This window comes from Sorex araneus, chromosome 5 (assembly GCF_027595985.1).
Source record: "Sorex araneus isolate mSorAra2 chromosome 5, mSorAra2.pri, whole genome shotgun sequence".
Lineage (NCBI taxonomy): Eukaryota > Metazoa > Chordata > Mammalia > Eulipotyphla > Soricidae > Sorex > Sorex araneus.
In genome coordinates this window covers 132,803,195-132,829,893 of record NC_073306.1, presented here as the reverse complement: position 1 = coordinate 132,829,893, position 26,699 = coordinate 132,803,195, and the positions used below count along the sequence as shown (strand labels likewise).

At 62.7% G+C, this 26,699-nt stretch overlaps 1 protein-coding gene across 1 annotated transcript in view; it reads left to right on the top strand.

The window, feature by feature from the left end:
- The window catches only part of RIPOR3 (RIPOR family member 3), a 53,344-nt gene that overhangs the window by 6,624 nt on the left and 20,021 nt on the right, over nucleotides 1-26,699 (top strand). The window contains exon 2 of the mRNA XM_055139755.1: nucleotides 21,848-21,965. Coding sequence (XP_054995730.1) covers nucleotides 21,856-21,965 — 110 coding nt within the window. The 5' untranslated portion in view covers nucleotides 21,848-21,855. The remainder of the gene's footprint in view (nucleotides 1-21,847; nucleotides 21,966-26,699) is intronic.

Here is a 26,699-nt window from a genome sequence, read left to right as displayed (position 1 = left end):
AGGTGCTCTCCTGGGTGGGGGAGGGGCAGGCTGGCTTCGCGACCTTGCAGCCAGAGGAAGGCCGGCCCGGCCGAGGGGCCCCAACTCTGAGTAGGCCCTGGTCGTGCCCCAGCGTTTGTCCTGTTTGGAGCATCTCTGCCACAGCGTCAGGGTGAAGCGTGTTTGCAGGCATAGGGCAGGAATTCCACTTCTGCTGCTGATTAGTTCTGCTTGGGAAGAGCTTTCTCAGCCCCACGTGCCGCCGCCTGCCCGTGGGCCCGGGGCTCTGCCCGTGTGGGGGCGAGTGTGCGGGTCGGACCAGTGGGGAGGGACCCTCAGAAGCGTGGGTTTGGGGCGGCGGCTGGGGGGTCCTGTGCCCCAGCCGGGAGGTAGGAGAGGGGGGCTGGGGCTGGGGGTGGCGAGTGGAGATCCAGGCCTTTGGGGTCCTGTCCATGCTAGGCAGCCCTCTTCCTCCAGGAAGCCCCTAGGAAATCCGCTTCGGTGTCTGTGGCCGTCGCTGCAGTATCCGTGACTGTCCCTCTGGTGTCCGTGACTGTCTCTCTGATGTCCGTGGCTGTTGCTGCAGTGTCCGTGGCTGGTTCTGCAGCGTCCATGACTGTCTCTGTGGTCTGTGAACATTTCTGCAGTGTCCGTGGCTGTCTCTGTAGTGTCCGTGGCTGTCTCTCTGGTGTCCGTGGCTGTCTCTCTGGTGTCCGTGGCTGTCTCTCTGGTGTCCGTGGCTGTCTCTGTGGTGTCTGTGGCTGTCTCTGCGGTGTCCGTGGCTGTCTCTCTGGTGTCCGTGGCTGTCTCTGCGGTGTCCGTGGCTGTCTCTCTGGTGTCCGTGGCTGTCTCTGCGGTGTCCGTGGCTGTCTCTGGTGTCCGTGGCTGTCTCTGGTGTCTGTGACTGTCTCTCTGGTGTCCGTGGCTGTCTCTGGTGTCCGTGGCTGTCTCTGCGGTGTCCGTGGCTGTCTCTGGTGTCTGTGACTGTCTCTCTGGTGTCCGTGACTGTCTCTCTGGTGTCCGTGGCTGTCTCTGCGGTGTCCGTGGCTGTCTCTGGTGTCTGTGACTGTCTCTCTGGTGTCCGTGACTGTCTCTCTGGTGTCCGTGGCTGTCTCTGTGGTGTCCGTGGCTGTCTCTCTGGTGTCCGTGACTGTCTCTCTGGTGTCCGTGGCTGTCTCTGTGGTGTCCGTGACCATTTCTGCCGTGTCGGTGTCCATCTCTGCATGTTCATGGCGTCTCTACACAAATTAGCATCCCAGGTGTCCAGTTCCTAATTTTGGGGGACAAACTCAGGCCCCTGAGAACCTTCATTATGGGGTGGGGAGACTGGGGCTCCCTGTGCGTGGCCATCTCCCCCTATTGTCAGCAGAGGCTGCATCTGCCTCTCAGTCGCGGTCTCTGGGGACGGGGCCCTCGGCTCTGGCTTTCCTGGGGACAGAGCAGGCCGAGCACGACTCGCTCCAATCCAGCAGGGGCGGGGTGGGGTGGGGTGCTGGGGCCTTGAGGATTGTGGACTAGTCTCTTGTAAAGTACAGGGTGTGTGTGTGTGTGTGTGTGTGTGCGCGCGCGCGCGTGCGTGTGTGCGCAGTTCATGTATGTGTGTGCACATGCATGTGTGTCTGTGGGTGCACATGTGTTTGTATATGTGCATGTGTGCATGTGCACATATGTGTGGCTGCATGTATATGCGTGTGCATGTGCGTGCTTGCATGTGCGTGCATGTGTATGTGCACGCATGCATGTGTGCGTGTGTGTATGCGGGGGTTAGAGAGCCTCACTTTGCACACTGCCCTCAGGAGGGTCTCGCCTATGCCCACCTGCCCTCAGGGGTCCAAGTGGAGCTTCCCCGGGGTCCAGGCCTGACCATCGCGTTGCCCAGGTTGCTGGCGGCTGGGGACGCTCCAAGGCTGAGCTCGGACCCTCCCTGGGAGAGGCCCAGGCGCCACCCTCGGGGGCCCCGGGAGAGGGGAGCCCCTGCCCGGGGCAGGCTCTCGGAGCTGACAGCCCCCACTCCTGGCTCTCAGCCCCCAGCCCCGCAGGAAGTGGCGCGGGGGCAGGACGCTGCGTCCCCTGCGGTCAGGGCCTTGCGCATTTCTGAGATGTTTGCACCTCAGGACAGGGGTGAGGAGACACGGGTGAACTCTGCTGGTCTCGGGGGACCCCGCTCTTGCAGGGCAGGAACTGTGAGGCTGCCGGGGCCCAGCCAGGGGTGAGATCAGGCGAATTCCGGGCCACGGCGGGGGGCGCGGGGGGGCGTCTGTGCCCCCTGCCCCCACCCCTGCTTGCCCAGAGCCAGCGAGCTGAAGACCAGCTCTCCCCTCGCCCCGCCCCTCCCCTCTGTGGATGCACCGTCCCCGGGGGCGCCTGACGGTGCCCCCCACTCAGCTGTGCTTGTTCTGGTTGTCGGCTCTCGAACCCTCGCACGCGTGTCACTGGGGTCGCCATCAGGCCATGCTGACTTGTGTCCTTCCAGTGGCTGCTGAGGGGCTGGGGTCGAACCCGAGGCCTCGAGCATGTGAGGAGCTGCTGCAGCCCCGAGCCACCCCACGCGCCCTCTCCGCCTCTTTTTCTCTTTTCTGTTTTTGCTTTTTTTCCTTTTTGGGTCACACCCGGCGATGCACAGGGGTTCCTCCTGGCTCTGCACTCAGGAATTACTCTTGGCGGTGCTCAGGGGCCCTATGGGATGCTGGGAATCGAACCCGGGTCGTCCGCGTGCAAGGCAAACGCCCTACCCGCTGTGCTGTCGCTCCAGTCCCTTGTTTTTGCTTTCGAGTCACACCCAGGGGTGCTCAGAGCTGACACCTGGCTCTGCACTTGGGAATCATTCCAGGGGTCTCGGGGGCCCCTGTGGAACGCCGGGGATCGAGCCCAGGTTGGCCTCGTGCAAGGCTAGCGCCCTCCCCGCTGTGCCTGCTCTGCGGACACACTCTGTGACCTCACTTGGCTAACGACATCTGGGGGGTCACGATCTGCGCAGACGTGGAATTTGGGGAGACACTGTCCACGTAGGGGCCAGCAGGAGCAGCCCCCTTGCCACTCGGCCGTGCTCTGCTGGGCTCCCTTCCGAGCTCGTCCATCCTCCCTCCCGCCTTGGGAAGTGGGGTCTAAGATCGCACTCTGGATCTCAAGGCCCAGAGAGGTGAAGCCATTCGGCCCAGGTCACACAGCACGGTCAGGACCCACCTGGCATAAGACCCTTTAGTTTCTGGCCTGGCTGGAGCGATAGCACAGCGGGTAGGGCGTTCGCCTTGCTTGCGACCAACCCGAGTTCTATTCCTCCGCCCCTCTCGGAGAGCCCGGCAAGCTACCGAGAGTATCCCGCCCGCACGGCAGAGCCTGGCAAGCTCCCCGTGGCGTATTCGATATGCCAAGAACAGTGACAACAAGTCTCACCATGGAGACGTTACTGGTGCCCGCTCGAGCAAATCGATGAGCAACAGATGACAGTGACAGTGACAGTTTCTGGCCCAGCAGGAGAGACTTTGAGACCCTCCAGCCCAGACCCTAGAGCTGGCCTCCCCCCCGTTCCAACCCCCGAATCCCAGACTTCCGCCCCCTCCCGGCTGGCCCCTCTCCAGGTCAGCCCGCTTCCGCTTTCCCAAGAGGCTCTGAATGTCCGGGAGCCTCTTGTCTGACCGCCCATGTCCAGCCCCCCAGCAGGGGGCCGGGGGACAGAGGCCGGGACCCTGACCCCGTGCTCGGCTGGCCCCCGGGCCTCCCTCCGGCCATCCGGCATTGTCTGATGGCCTTGGCTTCGGGCCGCACATTGGAAAAAGGTCCCCGGGGGACGTGACTTACTGGGGTCAGCGTGATTCTGACGTGCTCAGTGGGCCTGGCCTTGGGGCCCGGGGGAGGAGGTGGGGGCGCACTGGGGCTGGGGGGGCCTGGCGGACGCAGAGTCGCTGCCCCTGGACATCCGGCTTGCACGCGCGCACGGCTGGGGTCAGCGCAGCCAAGCACTCCCTCTGGAGTGTGAGGGGCCTCTGGAGCCGGGGGCCAGCGCCGGGAGGGAGAAGGCCATCGGCCCCCCCCACCATCGACCCCTCAAAACGGCTGCTCCTGCGGGTGCCCTGTGTGCCTCGGCCAGTCCTGCATCCGGCTGGAGCCCATGACCAAGTGGTGTCCTTGGAGTGTCCTCGGAGGTGAGCTGTGGCGGCAGATGGCTGGGCCTTCTGTCCCTGCCTCTTGGCACGCAGGAGGCCGAGCTGCTGGTCCCTGAGCGTGGACGGTCCACACACTGAGGCAGCAGGAGGGGATGTCTGGACAGAGACTCACACTTCTTCTTTTTTTAAAATTTTTTTTGCTTTTTGGGTCTGGAGCGAGAGCAGAGCGGGGAGGGTGTTTGCCTTGCACGCGGCCGACCTGGGGTTCGATTCCTCCGTCCCTCTCGGAGAGCCCGGCAAGCTACTGAGAGTATCCCGCCCGCACGGCAGAGCCTGGCAAGCTCCCCGTGGCGTATTCGATATGCCAAACACAGTAACAACAAGTCTCACCATGGAGACGTTACTGGTGCCCGCTCGAGCCAATCGATGAGCGACGGGACGACAGTGCTACAACAGTGCTACGGTGCTTTTGGGGTCACACCTGGCAATGTTTAGGACTCACTCCTGGCTCTGCACTCAGGATTTACTCCTGGTGGTGCTTGGGGGACCCTATGGGGCGCCGGGGATCGAACCTGGGTCAGCCGCATGCAAGGCAAACGCCCTTCCCATGCTGTACTGTCGCTCTGGCCCAGAGCCTCAAACTTCTACCAAGACGGTCGGACCTGCCCCGGGCTGGCGGCCAGGGTCTCCCCTGCACAGGGCGAGTCTCAGCCCTCGGGCGGCCGTGACAGGGACGAGGGCAGTGTTCCAAGAGCATCCAAGTCCCCTTCGCCCCTGGCTGCAGACGGGGGATCTCACGCAGGGGACATGAGCGTGGGCCCTCACGCACGCTGAGACAGACCGCGAGAGGCTCCGAGTATCCCTAGGCCCATTATACAGAGGGGGAAACTGAGGCCCAGAGCGGGAAGCGACTCACTGCGAGCACAGGGAGGAGATGGCAGTCCCTGCCCAGAGCCAGAGACACCCAGAGCCCTGGGGTCTCTGTCCCCTGGTCCCGCCTGTGGCTTCGTGGAGAAGCCGGGTCAGGCGGCAGAGCTGGAGGACGGAGCGGCCGACCTGGAAACGATCTCAGAGTCGCTCCATTTACCCGGGGGGGCCGAGAGGAAGGGGCGTCACGGGCACAGCTGGTTCCTGCGTCAGGACAGTGCGAGTAGGAACCGCGGCCGGCGGGGGACGGGGGCCCCGAGGCTGGACTCACGGCCTGGCCTGGAGACCCCTGGGCTGAGTATGACGCTGTGGTCTGACGGGGCCTGTGACGGGGCCTGTGACGGGGACAGTGACAGGGACAGTGATGGACAGTGGTGGACAGTGACGGGGACAGTGGTAGGAACAGTGGTGGGACAGTGATGGACATGATGGACAGTGATGGACAGTGGTGGACAGTGGTGGACAGTGATGACATGATGGACATGATGGACATTATGGACAGTGATGAACAGTGGTGGACAGTGGTGGACATGATGGACAGTGATGGACAGTGATCGACAGTGGTAGAGAGTGGTGGACAGTGATGGACATGATGGACATGATGGACAGTGATGAACAGTGGTGGACAGTGATGGACAGTGATGGACAGTGATGGACAGTGATGGACATGATGGACAGTGATGGGAACAGTGGTGGACAGTGATGGACAGTGATGGGACAGTGATGGACAGTGATGGACAGTGAGGACAGTGATGGGAACAGTGGTGGACAGTGATGGACAGTGATGGGACAGTGATGGACAGTGATGGACAGTGATGGACAGTGAGGACAGTGATGGGAACAGTGGTGGACAGTGATGGACAGTGATGGACAGTGATGGACAGTGATGGACAGTGGTGGACAGTGATGGACAGTGATAGACAGTTGTGGACAGTGATGGACAGGGTGGACAGTGGTGGACAGTGATGGACAGTGGTGGACAGTGATTGACAGTGATGGACAGTGGTGGACAGTGGTGGACAGTGATGGACAGTGGTGGACAGTGGTGGGACAGTGATGGACAGTGGTATACAGTGGTGGACAGTGGTGGACAGTGGTGGGACAGTGATGGACAGTGGTATACAGTGGTGGACCGTGGTGGACCGTGGTGGACGGTGACGCTGGCCGTGACTGTCCGGGCCCTGTCGGACCCCGTGTGCCTCCCACACGGTGGCGAGCGTGACTGTCATGTTCCAAGTCCTACCGTGGGCCGGCTGGGCTGGTGAGTCGCTCCCCGAGGTCTGACCCTGGAGCGTGGGCAGCAACTGGCCCTGCCCAGGGCAGGCTCGGGCCCTGAGTCGGGTGTGGCCCTGGGGTGACCGGCCTGGCTCAGAGCAGTGACTCAGCGCGGGTGCCCGGCTGGGCCGCCCTGGCAGAGCCGCCGGCCGAGCTGGGCTGGCCCCGGGGCCGCTGTCTGCCCGGACGCACAGAGGAAGCAGCCGGGCACAGAGACGGCCCAGGGTGGGTGCCGTGAGGACACGAGGGGCCCCCGCACCCCGGCAGGGCTGAGACGCACAGGGTGGACCCGGGCCCTGCCGGCCCCAGAGAAGCCCCTGCGTCAGCTCAGGTGGGGCGGGGCTGTGGGGCGTGGGGGTCCCGGGCCCATCCGCCATCCCACAAGACCCTCCAAGCGCCACCGAGGCAGCCAGAGTCGGGAGCCCCCGAGCACAGTGGGTGGGATCCCCCAAACGCCCCCCCCAGAAAGAAGCGAGTGCTGGGTCCCACAGATGTGGCTAATTACCATCGCCTGTTTGTTTCCTCTGGAACGTTCTTTCCGCTCCTGCCCTCCCCGGGGGGCTTCCTTGGGGAGGCTGGTGAAGGCAGCCGGCCCCAGCGCAGGCTCCGGGTAGGGGGGCGCAGCCACACCCCGGGGGTCCATCGAGGCTGCAGGGGAGCCTCTTCCTCCCGTGCAGCCAGCAGGGCCAAGGGCTGGTGCAGCTACGGCAGAGCGGGACTGTGAGGGCAGCGGGACCTGGGCCACGCCTGAGCCTTCAGACCCGGCTGCGCCCGCCTCCCCCAGCCCTCCTCCTCCTGGTGCCCTGGGCTCCTGCTGGGGGGGCCTCGGAGCACCCTAATACAACAATGTGGAGGAAGGACACTGGTCGGCTCACGTCACGGGAAGTCCCGTAGCAGGGGGGATCTCAGGTGAGGTTTGATCCAGCTGCACGTTGGAGTGGGACAGCATCCGCCCCTCTTCCACCTGCCTCTGTGCTTCTGTGTCTCTGTCACGGTCACCTCGGCTCCCAGCTGTTTCTGGAACACTCCCCCCAACTCTGGCTTTGCCTCCCAGAAGGTGTTAAAGTCTGTTCCCTCCGGACCAGCCATGTCGTATGTTTCTAGTCAGTGAGCGGGTGATCTCTCCTGGGCCCGGTGTCTGGACCACACAGCCAGGTGGCCGCTCCTCAGAGGAGGCAGGATGCCGGGAGCCGGTCAGACAACCACTCCGGGTCCCTTCCCAGACACCTGGGACTCAGTACACGGGGCTCCGTCCAGTGTGGCTCCTCCCTGGGGAGGAGGGCCTGGGGGCTCTCTGGAGGGTCCTTTCACTGAGGGGGTCTCGGACATTTCAAAACTTAGCTCTAGGTTTTAAAAAGCTGGTGTGGGTGTGTGTCTCTGTGTGGGTGAGTGTCTGTGTGTATGTCTCTGTGTGTGTGCATATATATATATATATATACGTACATGTGGGGTGTTTATGTGTGTGGGGTGTGTGTATGTATAGATAGGTGTGGATGTGTGTCTGTGTATCTGTATATATATGTCTGTATATGTCTGTGTTTGTGTTTATGTATGTCTGTATCTGTGTATATTGTGTGTGTCTATGTGTTTATATGTGTCTGTGTGTGCCTGTGTATGTGTGTGTATGTGTGTTTTGTCTAGCTAGACTTTTTTTTTGCTTTTTGGGTCACACCCAGCAATGCACAGGGGTCACTCCTGGCTCATGCACTCAGGAATTACTCCTGGCAGTGCTTGGGGGACTCTATGGGATGCTGGGAATCGAACCTGGGTTGGCCGCGTGCAAGGCAAACGCCCTCCCCGCTGTGCTATTGCTCCAGCCCCTGGCTAGGCTTCTGAGGCTGTTTCTGGTTCATTCAGGGGAAGAAATTCAGGCCTGGGTTCCGGAAATGTCTCAATCTACCTTCAGGCGCAACCAGCCGGCAGACTGTGGGCCACTCTGGGTCACTGGCGGCGGAGGACAGCTGGCCGCCCCGGACACAGCTGGCATTCTCCTCCTCGCTCACCGGAAGGAGGTTGATCTTCGGGACAAGGCATCGCATCATCGAAAGGGCGGGAGAACTTGTCTGGCCAAAGTCAGAGTCCACAGGAACATGAATTTAGACGCTGGCCTGGGGCCGCATGCCCGTGTCCCAGCGACAGTCCCTGTGCCCGAGAGTTCCGGGTGCAGGCGAGCGCCTCCCCTCCCCGCAGTGCCAGGCCCAGTCCTGCACCCCCTGCACTGCCCCTCCAGCCCGGTTTCCCTGGGCCACACTGGGGGGGGTTGGTTTGCCGAGTGTGCGGGCATTCCCGAGTCTGTGTGCGACACAGTGAGTCCGAGCCCGTCCGAGCCGCTGCCGCCTCGAGAAAGTGCGTGAAAGGACCGAGGCGCGAGCAAGCGCACTGCACGGAACAGGATGTGTGGACGCACTGGCAGTGCCCACCCGCTTTGCCCAGTGAGCTCTCCTCTGAGGACGTGTCCTAAAGACACAGGCACAGGAGCCAAGGTGTGAGCCCAGAAGTGTCCCACAGGGTCTTTGCTGAAGAATCAGCCTCACCCTCTCTCGGGCAGGAAGAGTGAAACAGGTGCTGGGGGGGGTTCCCTGATGAGAAGGGGCCAGAGAGATGGTTCAGTGGGCAGCGCGCTTGCCTTTGACGCAAGCTGGGTTCTATCCCTGGCACAACATGGTCCCCGAACCCTGCCAGGAGTGAACCCTGAGAACAGAGCCAGGAGTTAGCCCCGAGCACCGCCGGGTGTGACCCCCAAACTAACAAAAATGCTGATGAGGAGGTGAATGGAAAAAAGCCACTTCCTCTCTCCTCACAGGGAGCGAGGCGAGGGCTGGAGAGACGGCCCGGAGCCTCAGACCCTCGCTCTGGACTCGGGTAGCCCCCGGTTTGATTCCTGGCACCGCATATGCCCCCCCAGCACCCCCCAGGAACAAAGCCGAGTATCACCAGCTACGGGGCACATCAATTTAAAGGGTGCGATGTTAAAAATCACGAGTATTTTCTTCATAAAGTTGTTCACTGCAATGGGTCACGTTCAATATTTCGACACCAGTCCCACCACCATCACCCTTTCCCACCACCACTATTTTGAATTTCCCACCACCGCTCAAACCTGCCGAACAGGCAGATGCTAGATAATTAATTTGTGTTGCTTGTTATGAGTAACATAGGATGTCGTTCCTAGAAATCTAAAATTTTAGGGCTGGAGGGGATGGAGCAATAGCACAGCGGGGAGGGCGTTCGCCTTGCCCGCGACCAACCCGGGTTCAATTCCCAGCATCCCATATGGTCCCCTGAACACCACCAGGGATGATTCCTGAGTGCAAAGCCAGGACTAACCCCTGAGCATCGCCGGGTGTGACCCAAAAAAGCAAAAAAAAAAAAAAAATTAAAATTTTAGGGCTGGAGTGATAGCACAGCGGGGAGGGCGTTTGCCTTGCATGCAGCTGACCCGGGTTCGATTCCCAGCATCCCACAGGGTCCCCTGAGCACCGCCAGGAGTAATTCCCCTGTGCATCGCCGGGTGTGACCCAAAAAGAAAAAAAGAGAAAACTAAAATTTTAGATAATAGGGTCTGGAGAAATCTCTGCAGCAAGCTGCTCGGTTGAGATTCTTTTGTATGTCTCTGGATCATGGTCGTTGATGAGTTTAAATAATCACCAGAGGCAGCTTGGGGGCGTGACCTCCAGGGTCCACCTCCAGGGTCCCGTGAGGATGGGGGATGAGAGGGTCCGGCCCATCCCCTATCCCTTGAGGCCTGGAGTTTGCCGCCACTAATCCCGAGTCCCTGGGCTTTTCTGGGAGTTCTGGAAGAGGGCGGCCCCCGGGATCGGGGGGGGGGGGGGTGCAGGCAGAGGGACGACGCCTACTCCTGTCCAGGGTGCCCGGGTGAAATGGCCGGGTGCAGTCTGGGGGCATCTCTGCAGCGAGCTGCCCGGTCCCGAGATTCTTTCGGAATCACGAGCATTTATCTGAGAAAATACCCCGTGGAGCCGTTCCTCGCTGCAGGCAGCGCTGGCCCGCTGGGACCCCCTTACGGGCGAGAAGAGGCCCCCAGAGTGAGGGGTGGGCCCGAGAGAGCTACCGGGCCTTCCCGGCATGGGGCCGAACCAGGTTGGGTCCCGGGCACACACTCGGGCGTGGTCCAGGCTCAACCGGGCAAACGAACAAACAGAAAAGCTCGCGGTGACGCGGCTGCCGGAGTCCCGGGGCCGGCGCTGGGCAGGCCTCGTCCGTCGCAGGCCGGTGTCTGAGGGCAAAGGGCTGGAAAGTTCCTCGGGCGCCGGGGACCAGCCAGGGCTCCCGGACACTCGGGACTGAGAGCTGCTTTCCCCTCACGCTTGTTCCGATTCTTCTCCAAACCGGAAAAAGAAGGAAAAAAGTGGGTGTAGAGCTAAAACCTCTAAGAGAAAAAGGGGAAGGAGAGGAGGAAGGGGAAGGACAAGGGAAGGAAAGACGTCAGGGAGAAGGAGAAGGAAGGGAGGGAGGATGGGAGGGAGGAAGGAGGGAGGGAGGAAGGGAGAGAGAAAAGGAGGAAGGAAAGAAGGAAGGGAGGGAGGGAGGAAGGGAGGAAGGGAGAAAGGAAGGGAGGGAGGGGTACAAACTGCAAGAGACACTTTTTTTTTTTTCTCTTTGGGTCACACCCGGTGATGCCAGGGTGTACACCTGGCTCATGCACTCAGGAATGACTCCTGGTGGTGCTTGGGGGACCCTATGGGATGCTGGGGATCGAACCCAGGTTGGCCCTGTGCAAGGCAAACGCCCTCCCCACTATGCTATCACTCCAGCCCCTGCAAGAGGCACTTTCTAAGGCACTTTGGAGATAGATCTACGTGGGCAATGGGCTTGTCTCCCACATTGGGAGCCCCTCTGGAGAGACACAGCCGCCCTTCTCCAGCTCAGTGTCTGTCCGTTTTATTCTGGTTAAAGCAAGCAGCAGATCCTGGCTGTGTCTGCACACACACACACACACACACACACACACACACACACACACACACACACACACACACACACACACCCCACACCCCCAGGCCGGTGTAGCCAAAAGTCTGCGAGAGCCATGGAGATGTCAGAGGCGCCGTGTTCCAGGAAGCTCACACACACACACACACACACACACCAGGCTGGTGTAGCCAAAAGTCTGCGAGAGCCATGGAGACGTCAGAGGCGCCGCGTTCCAGGAAGCTCAGTGAAATCAATATTTCTCTTGTGAGAAGAGCTCAGGCAGAGAGACGCTGACGGGCCCCGTCTCCCGGCCTGCTCCAGCGCGGGGGCCTGGCCTGTCCCTGTCGGGGGCCGGGCGCTGGGCGGGAGGCGAGGAGGAACCTGTCCCCGGGGAGGCCCCTCGCTCCCTGAGGTCCCCACAACTTCTCCGGGGTCCCCCCTTTCCTTTCCCGAAAAACCACGGCTCTGGAGCTGGTGTCCCGGGAACTCGGACTGCTTCCCCGGGGCCTCTGTTCTCCCCCGGGGCCTCTGTTCTCTCCCCCCCCCCCTCTATTCTCTCCCCGGGGCCTCTGTTCTCCCCCGGGGCCTCTGTTCTCCCCCGGGGCCTCTATTCTCTCCCCCGGGGCCTCTGTTCTCTCCCCTGGGGCCTCTGTTCTCCCCCGGAGCCTCTGTTCTCTCCCCTGGGGCCTCTGTTCTCCCCCGGGGCCTCTATTCTCTCCCCCGGGGCCTCTGTTCTCTCCCCCCCACCTCTGTTCTCCCCCGGGGCCTCTATTCTCTTCCCCGGGGCCTCTGTTCTTCCTGTCCTGGGGCTTGCCGGGCACTTTGCAAACAGACCCACAGGGAGAAACCGGGTTTTCTCCGGCCCCGGGGCCTGTTCAGACTCACACTCACGGACCATTCGTTCCTTCGCTCTCTCGACCGCCGTCCCCTGCGTCTAAGTGTAGGCTTTGGTCGGATGCTGGTTTCAGACACCAACGCCCCAGAGCTGCCAGACCCCCCCCCCCCCGCCAACCGTCTCCCCCTCCCCCTCCGTCCGCCCGACCACCCAGCTAACCCCCCTCCATGCTCCACCCCACCCCCTCTGTCCTTCGCTCCCTCCCTCCGCCCCTCGCCCCGTCCATCCATCCCCTGGCTCAGTGCTCCAGGGCCCACGTGGTTCCAGGGATGAAACCCGGTGCCCAGCACACACAGCAGTGCTCTGGCCCACTCAGCTCCACCTCAGTTTTAGCGTGTGTGTGTGTGTGTGTGTGTGAGTGTGTGTGTGAGTGTGCATGTGAGTGTCAGTTTGTGAGTGTGTGTGTGTCTGTGTCAGTGTGAGTGTGAGTGTGTGAGAGAGAATATGTGTCTGTGTGTGTCTATGGCTGCACTGGCAGTGCTCAGGGATGACTCCTGACTCTGTGCTCAGGGATCTCTCCTGGTGTGGCTCAGGGAACCATATGGGGTGCTGGTAATCGAACCCGGGTCGGCTACGTGCAAGGCAAGTGCCCTACCCACTGTACTATCTGTCCAGAGTGTTATTTTTTTTTTTTTTTGCTTTTTGGGTCACACCCAGCAATGCACAGGGGTCACCTGGTTCATGCACTCAGGAATCACCCCTGGTAGTGCTCAGGGGACCATATGGGATGCTGGGATTTGAACCCGGGTCGGCCGCATGGAAGGCAAACGCCCTACCTGCTGTGCTATCGCTCCAGCCCCCAGAGTGGGTTTTTTTTTTTTTTTTTTTTTTTTTTTTTTTTTTTTTTGCTTTTTGGGTCACACCCAGCGATGCTCAGGGGTTACTCCTGGCTTTGCACTCAGGAACTACTCCTGGCGGTGCTTGGGGGACCATATGGGATGCCGGGGATCGAACCCGGGTTGGCCGCGTGCAAGGCAAGCGCCCTACCCGCTGTGCTATCGCTCCGGCCCCCCCCAGAGTGTTTTTTTTTTATTTAATTGGACCACCCTTGGCAGTGCTCACGAGTGACTCCAGGCTCAGTGCTCGGGGGTCCTTCCTGGTGGTGTCTGGGGGGCCATGCTGGGGGTTTCTCCTGCAAGTGCTCAGCCTTTCAGCCCCCGCGTGGAGAGGGTTTTATTTTCTACCTTAAAACCTGCTTCTAAACTAGAGAGGTGCCCGCGTCCGCCCAGCCCCGGCTTCCGGGTACCAGCCCTGAGCTGTCAGCCGCGGCTTATCGGGGCGTCTCACCACCCCAGAAGCAGCCACGGGGGGAGGGTCCCTCCTCTCGGGCCGGCTCCCCAGTGTCGCCCGTTCATCGCCGGCCGCGGTGTCCAGGGCGCAGCTGGAAGCACTTAGGCGCTGCGGGCGGACATCTGTTCTCAGGCTTGTTAGTCCTGCTCCAGGCAGCCCCTGGGCCTGCTGTGACCCGGCCCCCCGCCCCCGCCCCCGCCCAGCCACACTTGCCCCCTCCTGGCCCCTCGAGGTGGGGGCGGGTCGCGGGGCGCTGATGCACTTTCCACAGCCCTCGGCCTCTGACTCAGAGACTCGTGTCTTGGGGCCCAGCCTGGGGCGGCCCAAGTTGGGGTCCAGGGCGGAGGGGGCAGGGGGGTGAGTGGGGTCAGCGGCCCCTCGGGAAAGGGGGACGGAGACACCCCCGCGGTCCCGGGTTCGGAGGCTGCAGGCCCTTCCTCACCGGGCCCGGCCAGGGCTCCGGCTTCCTTTGGTCCAGGGGACGGTCTCGGTGCCCGGCTGTCCGGGCGTGCTGGGGGCGGGGGGGACCCCCAGGCCAGGGTGTTCCCGGGCGTGGGGCCGAGTTCTGAAGACCCCCAGGCCCCTGGGGAGCCGACAGCTGGTCTCTGGCCCCGGAGTGTGAGGGGCTCGGGGCTCTGGGACATCCCCGCTGGGGCCTGGCTTGGGGACAGACTGTGACGGGGAGGGCAGTGCAGTGACCCGGGGTCTAGTCGGTGCCATGGCCACCCCCTCTCTGCATCTTGCTCGGCCACACTCTCTCGGGCCCCGCCCGACCTGCTCTGGGTGGGGGTTCGGGTTTGGGGGGGGATGGCCCACGTCAGCAGGGATGAGCGGACGCAACCGTCTCTAACCACTAGGCTACCCAGGGCCCTCCCCGTGGATCGTCCAGCGAGTCCCTCCCACAGGCAGGTGCTGTGGCTGGGAGCCTTGTCCCCAACCTAGAGCCTCACCCGCAGGGAGGGCAGAGACCCAGCACGGCGTGTGCGTGTGTGGGTGGGGGGTCTCGGGCCTCAAAGTGGGGCTGCAAAGTCCAGCTGCATCCCCGGGGTCAAGCCTCTTCCTGGGGGTTCAGTCGGCAGAAGTGGGCCTCACAGCAGCCAGCAGAGGCCACATGTGACCTCCAGATGCCTCCCGAGTCCCCTCGCCCGGCCCCCCATCTGCAAGGCAGCCCGGGGAGCCCCTCCCTGCAGGCCCCAGGCCGCTCCTGTTTGGGGTCCAGGCCTGGCCCCTTCCAGGAAGGGGACACGATCCCGGGAGTCATGATCATCCCAGAGAGACTGCCAGGGTCAGAGGTCATCGAGGGTCATCAGACTCCGCCTGACCCCGGAAGGACTTGACATTTGATAGAGATGCTGGTGGTCAGCATCTTGAACTTTCCGTGACTGAATGCCTGTGTCACCTCCTTCCTTCCTTCCTTCCTTCCTTCCTTCCTTCCTTCCTTCCTTCCTTCCTTCCTTCCTTCCTTCCTTCCTTCCTTCCTTCCTTCCTTCCTTCTTTCCTTCCTTCCCTCCTTCCTTCTTTCCCTCCTTCCTTCCTTCCCTCCTTCCCTCCTTCCTTCTCTTCTTCCTTCCTTCCTTCCCTCCCTCCTTCCCTCCCTCCTTCCCTCCTTCCTTCCTTGCTTCCTTCCCTCCCTCCTTCCTTCCTTCCCTCCCTCCTTCCCTCCTTCCTTTCTTCTTTCTTTCTTTCTTTCTTTCTTTCTTTCTTTCTTTCTTTCTTTCTTTCTTTCTTTCTTTCTTTCTTTCTTTCTTTCTTTCTTTCTTTCTTTCTTTCTTTCTTTCTTTCTTTCTTTCTTTCTTCCTTCTCTTTCTGTTTCCAACCCACACCCAGTGATGCTCAGGGCTCACTCCTGGCTCTGCACTCAGGAATCACTCCTGGTGCTGCACGGGGCGGGGCAGGGGGAGTCAGGGGGACCATATGGGATGCTGGGGATGGAAGTCGAGTCAGCCGCATGCAATACACACATCCCCCCGCCCCCGCTTACTGTCTCTCAGCTCTGCTTTTCTCTCTCTCCCTCATTTCTAGGGAAGCTTTGGGGTTTATAGTTCTGTTGATGGCAGGGTTCCTGCCCGCATCGGCCCAACACGGCACCTACACATGACCATCAGAGTGTCTACCCCCTCCCCCCCACACACACACCAGGTGAGCGCACTTCCATGGGCCAGCTCTCTAACTGACCATTGCTGTCCTCTATGATCCATGTCAGAGCTTGACCATCCGGTCTTGGCCCTCTCCTGGCTCTGCTCAGCTGGGCTCTGCCAGGCTGTCGGGTACCAGGTGTCTAGTCAAGCATGGTGCTGGCCAAGGAGCAAAACTGCAGGCTTTCATCCTTTCTTACAGCTGTGTAATATTCCACTGTGTATGTAGAGCACAGCTTCTCTCTCCATTCACCTGTCACTGAACATTTGGGCTGTTTCCGTGTCTCAGTCCTGGCACTGAGCACTGCGGTGAGTGCCGGGGTGCGTGTATCCTTTTGTGTTTGAGGGGCAGATGCCACCAAGTGTCATGAGTGGGTGACACGGGAGCGCTACTCTCACTGTTTGGAGGCGTCTCTTGCCTGTCCTTGAAGTAGACTGTTTTCAGTTCCACCCGCCCAGCGGGCCCTGGCGAGGGAAGTCTCAGACACCTGAGCTTTCACTCCGTGAGACGCCTCTTGGCTGTTCTGATTTGCATTTCCCCAGGAGAGGTGACAATGACCATTTCCCCTGCGGCTACTTGCTCTTCTCTGGGAAGAGTCTGTTATTCTCTCCCTATTCCTGATGGGACGACCGGATTGTTTTGTTGTTGAGCTTCCTGAGCGCTGTATAAATCTTGGCTGTCCCTGGCGATTTTCGTGACAGAATCGGAGCTGCATTCCCACCAAAACCCCCTCCCAACAGACCCCACCAAGAATGTCTGGCAAAGGCGCACTTCCTTAATTGATAAGCAGCTTGTGCAAAGGCCAGGGTCGCCCCGGGTGTTTTGCAATGCTCCAGGGTCACGGTTCCAGCACAAGCTGTTCATGTCAGCTGCGCAGCCAGGCCGGGGCCTGAATTCCAAGGCTGAAAACACACTTTGCTTAGCAGGGGTGTGTGCCGTCAGCCAGGCTGCGATACCCCGGGAGACCGCTAGGGGTCGCCCCCCACAGCTAAGAGGACGGATCCCAGGTTGCAGACGGGAAGGGTTTCTGAGGGTGGGAAACCCCACCTGGTGCTGTTCCGAGGGGCATCCCGTGGCCCCTACGGGAGAGGGCCTTCCTGGAGGCCGACTCGGGACCCCCACGCCCATCTGCTTACACCCTCGAGCATCCTTCTGTTCACATAGCTCCGATTCTTGTTCGGGGGCGACACCCAGCGGCGTGGGGGGCTTCCTCGGGCCTGTGCCGGGGCCCGGGGTCTCCCGGGGGTGCTGCTGCCCCTTCAAACCCTGTCCCCAACGCTATTCTGTTCGTCCAAAAGTCGCAGGAGACGGTTACCGGGAGGGGAAGGTCCCCCCCACCCCAGAGATGCAACGAGACGGAAGGACCCGGGGCCGGGAGAGAGCACGACGGGGAGGGCGCTGGCCTTGCACACGGCTGACCCGGGTTCGATCCCCAGCACCACAAATGGTCCCCTGAGTCCCACCAGAAGTGATCCCTGAGCACAGAGCCAGGAGTAAGCCCTGCCTGAGCACTGTTGGGTGTGGCCCCAAGACAAGGAACACTGCAAGGCGTCCATGAGCAGCGTCTCTCTGGGGGCACGGCCAGGATGGAGCTGGCTCCCTCCCCCGGGGGGTGCTGTGTGTCCTCCTTGGTCCGATGCCCTGCTCTGCGGGCCTGAGTCGAGGCCACTTGGTGTGTGTGTGTGTGGTGGGGGGACGCGGCCCGTGGCTGGAACCATGTTCTCACACCTGGCTGGGAAGCAGCGGGCGCGTTCCCGGGTGCAGGAGCCCGAGGGTGTGGTCAGGGTTCCGGGTGCCCCGGCCGCGGGCAGCTGGCCTGCGTGCCGATGGCCACCCGCCTCAGCCCTGGGGGGATCGGACCCTCGGCTACCTGGTTTCGGGGGTGGGGGGAGCAGGAGACGGTGGTCAAGGCAGCACAGGGGGTCTGGGCTCCCTGTAACAGTGCTCTGTGCTGAGCCTGGGGTCGGCTCGAGGCGCCTCCCCAGATTACCTGGCCTGCGTGCAGTCGGTGCTCCTTCCTTGCCAAGACACGCGTCTCTGGCCAGGTGTACAGTCGGCTGGACGAGGGGCCCGGTGGACGCCAAGGTGCTGGCCGCCGGCCCCACCCACTTCTCCCTGGAGGCAGCAGGATTGCACCCCCCCACTCCCCGCGGGGGCTTCGCCCCTGGGGATCTGTTGTAGCCGAGGCTCTGGGAAGAGACAGGGACAGACAGACAGACAGGACAGAGACAGACAGACAGGACAGAGACAGACAGACAGACAGACAGGGACAGACAGACAGACAGGGACAGACAGACAGACAGACGGGGACAGACAGACAGGGACAGACAGACAGACAGACAGGGACAGACAGACAGACAGGACAGAGACAGACAGACAGACAGGGACAGACAGACAGGGACAGATAGACGGGGACAGACAGACAGGGCAGACAGACAGACAGGGACAGATAGACAGGGACAGACAGACAGACAGACAGACGGGGACAGACAGACAGGGACAGACAGACAGACAGGGACAGACAGACAGGACAGAGATAGACAGACAGACAGGGACAGACAAACGGGGACAGACAGACAGGGCAGACAGACAGACAGGGACAGATAGACAGGGACAGACAGACAGACAGGACAGAGACAGACAGACAGATAGGGACAGACAGACAGACAGGGACAGACAGACAGACAGACAGACGGGGACAGACAGACAGGGCAGACAGACAGACAGGGACAGATAGACAGGGACAGACAGACAGACAGACAGGGACAGACAGACAGACAGACAGGGACAGACAGACAGGGACAGACAGACAGGGCAGACAGACAGACCCGCGCTTCCTCTGCTGCTCGTGGTGTCTGGTCACTGAGCACTGCACATTCTGTTCCCTGCCCCGGACACACTTGTCCACCCCGTCCTCCCCCTCTCTAAGCTGATTCCTCTGGTGAAGCGGGGTGGGGGGGGTTCCCGCCCACTCTGTTCCGCTGGGCTGGGCGGGGTCCGGGTCTGCCCCCCTCCCCCGGATTCGGCTCGTCCCGTCACTCACTCCGAGTCTTGTTGCTCATTGCTGGACCCCGGCCGGGCACTGCCCAGGACATGCCTGCAGGCGGCTCCCAGCAGGGGGCAGGTGCCAGCCCCGCCAGACAGTTCTGAGGAGCCGCCTCCGCACACTTACTTGATTGTTGTGTGTGTGACAATCCCGACAATCCCGGAGGCCAGCTCGCTGGGGGAGGCTCTGAGCCTCCGGGTGGGGGAGGAGGAGCAGGAAGCCCTTCCCCACGGCGCCCGCCGAGACTGGCAGGACCCCCGGCCCCTCGTTGCCCGCAAACTGGCAGGAGACGCGGAGCAAAGCGGCAGCAGCTCTCGGAAGGAGCTTAGACAGGGTGAGGGGGCGAGGCTGCAGCAACCGGGGCTGGCGGGGAGGAATCCCAGAGGACCTCTCGGAGGAGGTGAGCTTTCTGCCAGCTGTTGAGGCTGCGGATGGCCTGTCAGCCCGCGGGGGTGGGGGCACAGCCGAGGAGTCAGGGCTGTGCAGGGGCGGGGTGGGGGGAGGAATTGGAGTCGGGGTTTTCTGGCTCCTCCGGCCCCCCTGGGGGACGCAATGGCCACGTGGTTGCAGGCCGGCCATCCGCGTTGCCCGGGGCGCTGGACTCCATCAGCCCCGAGTCCTCTCCCCGGCCGCCCGGTCGCGCCGCCTGAACCCAGCCGCTTCCTCTCACGCACAGCAAAGGGCTATTTTGGAGGCCCCGCGAGCAGGCGAGGCCCCGGCAGGCACCAGGGCGGATGTCCAGGAGCCGTAAGTGAGGGCTCGGCACAGCAGCCGCCTTAAATTTAGACGCGTCGCCCCCAAATAAGGTGAAATTGCAGGTTGTCTCTGGCCAGAGGGGCTGCGGGCCGAGGGAGGGGCGGTCCAGCAGCCCGAGCTCTGCCCACTCGGGCCGGGAGCAGCCCCTCGGCCAGCAGCGAGACGCCGCGAGCCGGACAGCAAAGGTTTGGGTCCTGCCCCTCTGCCCGGGGGCCTGCGAGCCCCCTCCTCCAGCTCCGGGGAAGGGGGGCGGGGGGGCCTCGCGGGAGGTGGGAAGCCTTCAGACTCAGTGCTCTGCGCCCCTCCCTTGTGGTGGGATCAAAGTTAAGGACGTGTCCCCTGGGTTCCCAGGTGGCAGCCCTGGGCGTATCAGGAATGCCTTCAGCCGCCAAAGGTCTTTATTTTTTGGGGGGAGGGGGGCTGGTGCCGGGGATCGAACTCAGGCCCCACCTATCTCCGAGTCGCAACCGTGACAAGCTCCTGGGTTCTGGGGTCTCAGGCCACCCCAGAATTCCACCTCTTGGGTCGGAGAGAGCCGCTCTACCGGGATCGGCCACCAGGGGGCGCCGCCGGCCTCGCGCGCTCGGAGCTGACCTTCGGTCCCAAGGTGGGAGCCCGGCTTTCGCACTGAGGCAGTAGGGGTGAATAGTGACCAATCACGCATCTGCAAAGCGCGTTCGTTGGCTGGCTTTTTATTTAATTAATTAATTAATTAATTTGCTTTTTGGGTCACACCCGGCGATGCTCAGGGGTCACTCCTGGCTCATGTGCTCAGGAATGACTCCTGGCACTACTCAGGGGACCCTATGGGATGCTGGGAATCGAACCCGGGTCGGCCGTGTGCAAGGCCAACGCCCTCCCCGCTGTGCTGTCGCTCCAGCCCCTCATTGGCTCTCCTCACTCCCACCGTGTTCCCACCCCTCCCCTTGTTTATTCCACTGCCTGTGCCTGGGACTGCACAGCCTGGACATGGGGGAGCCGCTTAGCCGTCCGGTGGGCATTGTCCGGGTCCTGAGAATGGGCTGGAACAGTCCGACCACCAGAGAAGACCGGCCCTGTCTCTGGCAGTGGGGACAGACACACGGTATTCCCAGACCCAGGAGTGAGAAGGGAGGTGGGGCCGAGGCAGTCTAAGAGGGCTGCCTGGCGGGGGAGGCCGTGAACTGGACGAGGAGGCGGGGCGTGCCAGGAAACTGCAGTTTGAAAAATGGGATCGCCCTGGGCCAGCCTCTTCTCCCCGAGGGTCTCGTTGCTCTTACGCAAAGTGGGGCCACTGACCCTCAGAGTGCGGGTGAGTGCTGACCCCACAGCCACGCCCGCACGCGCCTCTCCCAGCCCCCCGGGGAGAGGGACACCGTGGGAAAGTCCTTCTCTCGTACCCTAAAGACCATGACCCGGGGGTGGGGGGAGCTGAGGGAATGTTCTAGAAAGCACCGGGGGTTGGGACAGAGTGAGGGCGACCCAGCCCCGGGGCGGGCTCTGAGTTGAGTTCATGGCTCTGCTGGTCTCATGCCCTGTCTGAGCCTCAGTTTCCCCCTCAGCCCAATGCATCTCCGAGCCCTCACCCGGCCTCTAGCTACCGGCGAGGACTGGCTTTGTCGGCACCCACCTGGCCACGGGGCGGCGGGGTTCCGGCTGGCCCCGGCACTGAGGCGCCCGAGCTGTCCGCGCCCCCCCTGCATCTCCCCCCTGGCCTTCGCTGAACGCCCACTTTGCAGATGGGATCACCGAGGCCCCGAGCAGGGAGCTTGTCTGCACTCTGGGACCCAGCGCGGGTCGGCTGTTGTTCTCAGGGTGGGGGTGGGCCGCCCTGGGCCGGGAGGGGCTGACAGGAGGCAGCGGGACCCAGGCAGGGGAACGTTTCCCTGCCTGAGAGCAGAGGCGGGTGTGCTGGGTGGCAGGGACGGAGAGCCGGGGGTGCCGCAGGGTCAGTGTGGGCCGAGGGTCCCGGCACCCCTGCATCAGCGCCAGCCGGCCCGGGAAGGAGGCTGGAAACTGGAGCGGCCAAGATTGAGGTCAGATACGGCGGCGAACTTTCCGCTGGTCGGGAGGCGTCTCTCCGGCTCGCCAGGGTCTGGAAGACGCAGCAGCCACCGCGTGCCAGGCGGGCGCCCGGTGGCCGGGCAGGCAGGGCAGCGGGTCACGGCTTCTGTCTCGCGTGACACGAGTCCTCTGCACCACCAGGCCTCGCCCGTGCTGTTCCCTGTGCCCTCCACACCCTTCCCTCCCCCCTCCCCCTGCAGCCTTCTCCTCCCTCTGGTCGCCCCCTTCCCCGGCGGGCGGCGGGCGTCTCTCAGTGTCAGCTCCCGAGGGTGATGGGGGCTCCACTTCCCCGTGGGCGGGGCCCGGGGCCGCCCGGCCGCCCGGTGCGTGTCCCAGCGCGGTCTGGCCCGCAGCTGCCCCCTCGGGGCCTGCGGAAGGGCCGGGCCGGGAGGGGCTGCTCGCGTCCCGCCCTCGGACCCCCTGCCTGTGGGGGCAGCGGCCGGGCTGACCGTCTCTCCGCAGGTGCCGCCATGTCGGTGAGGCTGCGCTTCCTGTCCCCGGGGGACGCGGGCGCCGTGGGCGTCGTGGGCCGCAGCGCCTCCTTCGCCGGCTTCAGCAGCGCCCAGAGCCGCAGGGCCGCGTAAGTGCTGCCGCGTGTCCTGGCGGGACGTGGCCCCACCGGGGACCCCGAGGCTCACTTGCGATGTTCATGTGTGTGTGCGCGTGCGTGTGTGCTGGTGCATGTGTGTATGACTGCATGTGGGCATGTGTGTGCTTGTATGTCTATATGTGCTTGTGCACATGTGTGTGAGTGCATGTGGGCATGTGTGTCTATGTGTCTGTGTGTGCATGTGTGTGCCTGTGCACGTGTGTATGAGTACATACGGCCATGTGTGTATGTGTCTAATTGTGCTTGTGTACATGTGTATGAGGGCAGGTGGGCATGTGCATGTGTGTATGTGTGTAAACATGTGTACATGAACGTTTGGGCATGTGCATATGTGTAAACGTGTGTATGTATGTGTCTATGTGTGTGCACTCACATTTGTGGTTCTATATGGATGTGTGTACTTGTGCACATGTGTATGAGTGCATACATGTATGTGCATGTGTGTGGGCATGAGTCTGTGTGTGCATGCATTCTGGTTGTGTGTATATGTGTGTCTATATGTGCACGTGTATATATTACTCGTGTGAATGTTGGAGGTGTATATTCATGTATACCTCTATGTACCAAGTGCATTTGTGTGGTGTATTTTTGTGTATGTATTGCATGCACATGTTCATGTGTGTATACACGTTTGTGCGTGTACACATGAGATATGAACAAATGTGTGTTTGTGTAGATGTACGGGTGTGATTATGTGTCTGTGAGTGTTTCTGTCCACAGTGTGTGTGAGTGTGTGTGTATGCCAGTGACTGTGCATCTGGGCATGTGTGTGTGACACATACTCTGTGTGGGCAGAACCTCCAAGGCCCGGAGGCTGGAGTCCCGCCATCTCACATGCTCTAGTCACAGAAGTCCGTCCGCCTGACTGACTGCCAGGACACTGAGGCCAGAGAGGTGAGGTCACTCAGCCCAGGGCACACAGGAAGACCGGGCCGGGCGACTTGCAGCTTAATCATTCCTTGGGGCGGGATGCGGATGGAATTCTGTCCTGTTGGCAGAGCAGGAAGTGGGGCCTCACCTCCGGCTCTGACCTGGGGCAGGTGATGCCCGCCTGAGTCTCCTCCGAGGAATGGGCTCAGGGCTGGCCATTCCCCGAGGCCCAGGCTGCTGAGCGGGTGCGTGCCAGGCTGGTGGGCGCCGGCAAGCCAGCACACGCTGACCGAGCAGGCGTGTGGACGGGGCTGGGATGCTCATGGAGAGTGCTCACCGCAGAGTCTGACGGCTCTGAGCTCTGGGGACCCCTGGCCTGGAGCTCACTGCTGGGCTGTGGCCGGGCTCTGGCGAGTCGCGCATGTCTCCTTGGGGGCTGCTACCGGCCCAGGCTCCAGTGCCCCCCGCAGGCTGTCAGCCGGCCCGGGGGACCCAAACACGTGGCACACACAGAAAGGGGAGGGGAGCAGGGCGAAGCCCAGTGGGGCTGAACCAGGCTGTCAGGGAGTCATTCGACACCCGCCTCAGCCCCAGCTTGCGTTCTGAGCCCCGGGGGGTCCAGCAGCCTGACGCTAGCCCAGGGGCCACCCCCCCCCGCACACACACGCACACACATACACACACGCGTGCACACACACACTCACACACACACATGCACACACACACACGCACACACACACACGCACACGCACACACAGACACACACACACATGGCGTGTCTCCCCCACGTTCTCCTTTCTGGGCCCCGTAGCCCCCCGTCCCTGTCTCCCACCAGGCCAGGCAGGCTCCAACCCCCCACGGAGGGGCCCCCTGAAGCCTGGCCCTGTGGGCGCCCCTGGCTGCTCAGCGCCCAGGAGGGTGCTGGGAGGAGCCGCCAGCTCCCGGCATCAGGCATCAGATGTCGGATGGGGGCCGTGCCTGCCCCGCCTTCCCGCCCAGCAGCCTCCGTGGCCATCGGTCACGACTCGCGGGTGACACGTGCGCTGCTGACAGATGAGGGAATGCAAGCAGGGGTGTGGCCCAGGAGGCAGGAGCCGATCGGGAAGGGGGGTGGTTGGGGTGCAGGGGGCCTTCCCAGAGGAGGGTCAGTGTGGGTAGCGGGGGTCGTCCTCGAGGACGGAAGGGGGCGTGTGGCAGGCAGTGGGGTCTCTCCTAGGCCAGGGGTCCCGGGGGCCACTCAGCACCCCGGAAACGGACTCTCTCTGAACACACGGAACGCGCCACCCACGGGTTGTTCTAGCACCCGGGTGGCACTGCCCGCTTCAGGAAACACCCCGGGGGCCCGGTGACCCACGGTGTGAACACGGAGGGGAGCCCCGGGGAGGGCCAGAGCATGAGAAACTGACCCCCAAAGGGAAAGAGAGTTCAGTAAGTCCTAGAGGAGGTAGGGCCAGTGCCCCAGCCTGAGCTCCCCCCGCCGCACTATGAGGAAAGCACACAGTAGGCGCTCCATCGTGCAGGCAGGAAGGCACACAGTAGGTGCTCCACCCATGCGTGGTGAGGAAGGCACACAGTAGGTGCTCTACCTATGCACGGTGAGGAAGGCATACAGTAGGTGCTCTACCTATGCACGATGAGGAAGGCACACAGTAGGTGCTCCATCTATGCACGGTGAGGAAGGCACACAGTCGGTGCTCCATCTATGCACGGTGAGGAAGGCACATAGTCGGTGCTCCATCTATGCACGGTGAGGAAGGCACACAGTCGGTGCTCCATCAGTGCTGCAGAGAGGGGCTAAGTAGAAACTAGCCAAGCCATAGTTGTTATTTCTCAAATGAACCATCTATTGTTGTTGCTGCTTTTAAATTTGGGGGCCATGTCTGGCAGTGCTCGGAGCTTACTCCTGGCCCTGTGCTCCGGGATGACTCTTGGCACGGCTTAGGGGACTCAGGGGGGTGACAGACACCCAAACTGGGCTGGCTGCCCCCAGAGCCAGCTCCCTGCCCGCCGTCCTACCGCTGGGATCTGTGGTTTTGGATCGGGGTTTCAAGAGCCGGTGGGGCCCCTCAGAGAGCTCAGGACCCCCTTCCCGAGGGCGAGGAGAAGCCGCCCTGGGCAGCAGGAAGGACCCCGGGAGCTGCCCCCTCAGGCCTCTGTCCGACCCCCAGGGTCCGAGTTCCCGCCGGCCAGCCTGGGTTGGGTTTCAGGCCTCACCCGGGTAATTAATCCAGCCGGGCTGAACCCGGGCACTCGCTGGGCAGAAGGGCAGGTCCCGGTTCGTCCCGCCCCGTCCTGGCACGTGTGCCCCCCCGGGGTTCCCCTCCCCGGGGCTGTGGGGGGAACTTTGAATCCACAGCGAGAAGTCTCGGGGGAGGGACGAGTGCCCACCCTGCACATTCTGGGTTTTATTTTTTTGGGGGGGGTCACACCCCGCAACGCCCAGGGTCAGTCCTGGCTCTGCACTCGGGGAAATGACTCGGCCACACAGGACGGGGATGCGGGGGATGGGACCAGGTGAGCCCGTGTCAGGCAACGCCCTCCCCCTTGGCTGTGGCTCGGCCCGTACTGCTCACAGTGACAGCTGCCCCGCCGCCCGTGTTTACATGGAGTTTGTCTCCCCCCACCCCCAGCCAGGACCCCTTTCCTGGCTCGGGGCCCGAAGGGGACGTCTTGGGGCGTCGTCACCATCGTGGGCACCCAGAGAGGCTCCCGGGCATCTGTGTGCGGGGGGGGGGGGGACGGGGGAGGCGCCCGGTGGCAGGTGCTGGGCGAAGGCAGTTACCAGACCCCCCCCCCCCTCCCCGTGTTCCCCACTATGGACAGCTGGACCCAGGGGCAAGAGCAGGGGAGGGGGGCTGGAGCCGCAGCACAGCGGGGAGGGTGTTGGCCTTGCCTGCAGCTGACCCGGGTTCGATTCCCAGCATCCCATAGGGTCCCCTGAGCCCCGCCAGGGGTAATTCCTGAGTGCAGAGCCAGGAGTAACCCCTGTGCATCGCCGGGTGTGACCCAAAAAGCCAAAAATTAAATAAATGAAAGAGCAGGGAAGGAGGGGCAGGCCTGGCCCCCTCCGAACTGAGTGTGGGCTCAGCCCCGCCCACCTCGAGCCCCCGAGCCCCCGGCACTGGCAGGACTCTCGCCCCCCGGCAGGGGGAGGGCAGCAGGGCACAGGCGGGGGTCCTGTCCGGCCCGTCCGACGTGACGCTGGCCACCTCCGCGGGGGCAGGGCGGAGGTCCGCGCAGGGGCTGTTGAATATTCACGCAGCCCCGCCCAGAGGCGGCTCCCGGACCCGGCGGCGACCCGGGCCAGACGCGGGTTCCTCAGCCCGCCCGGGAGCAGCTGCCCGTCGGGGCGCGTCCACCTGGCCGAGCTGGACAGAGCCGGGCCCGGGAGCGGGCAGGTGAGTGGGACTCCTGCAGCCCCCGGCCCCGTTCCCTGCCTGTCCCCTCCGGGCCCTGCTGCTCCGAGACCCCGGGGGCTGCCGCCCCCCACGCCTGCAGCCGCGGAGATGAGGAGTCTGTGGGGGTCCAGTTCCAAAAGGTGGGTGCCGGGCCCGAGGGCGGGGGGACCCCGCTGGGCGCAGGGGGCTGCAGAGAGACCACCCTGGACGGGCACGGCATCGCCTTCTCACGGAGACCGTCCGGGGGGCTCCCAGGACTGACCCTCCGGAGCCTGAAGCCACCAGTAAGGACGCCCGCGCGGCCGCACCCCTCCCCGCTCTGTCCCCGCCTTGGTTTCCCCGGCAGCAGCTTCCTTCTGGTCCTTTTGTTGTTCGGTTTGTTTGGGTCACACCCCGCGGTGCTCAGGGCTTCCTCCGGGGCGCCGAGCTCGGGACT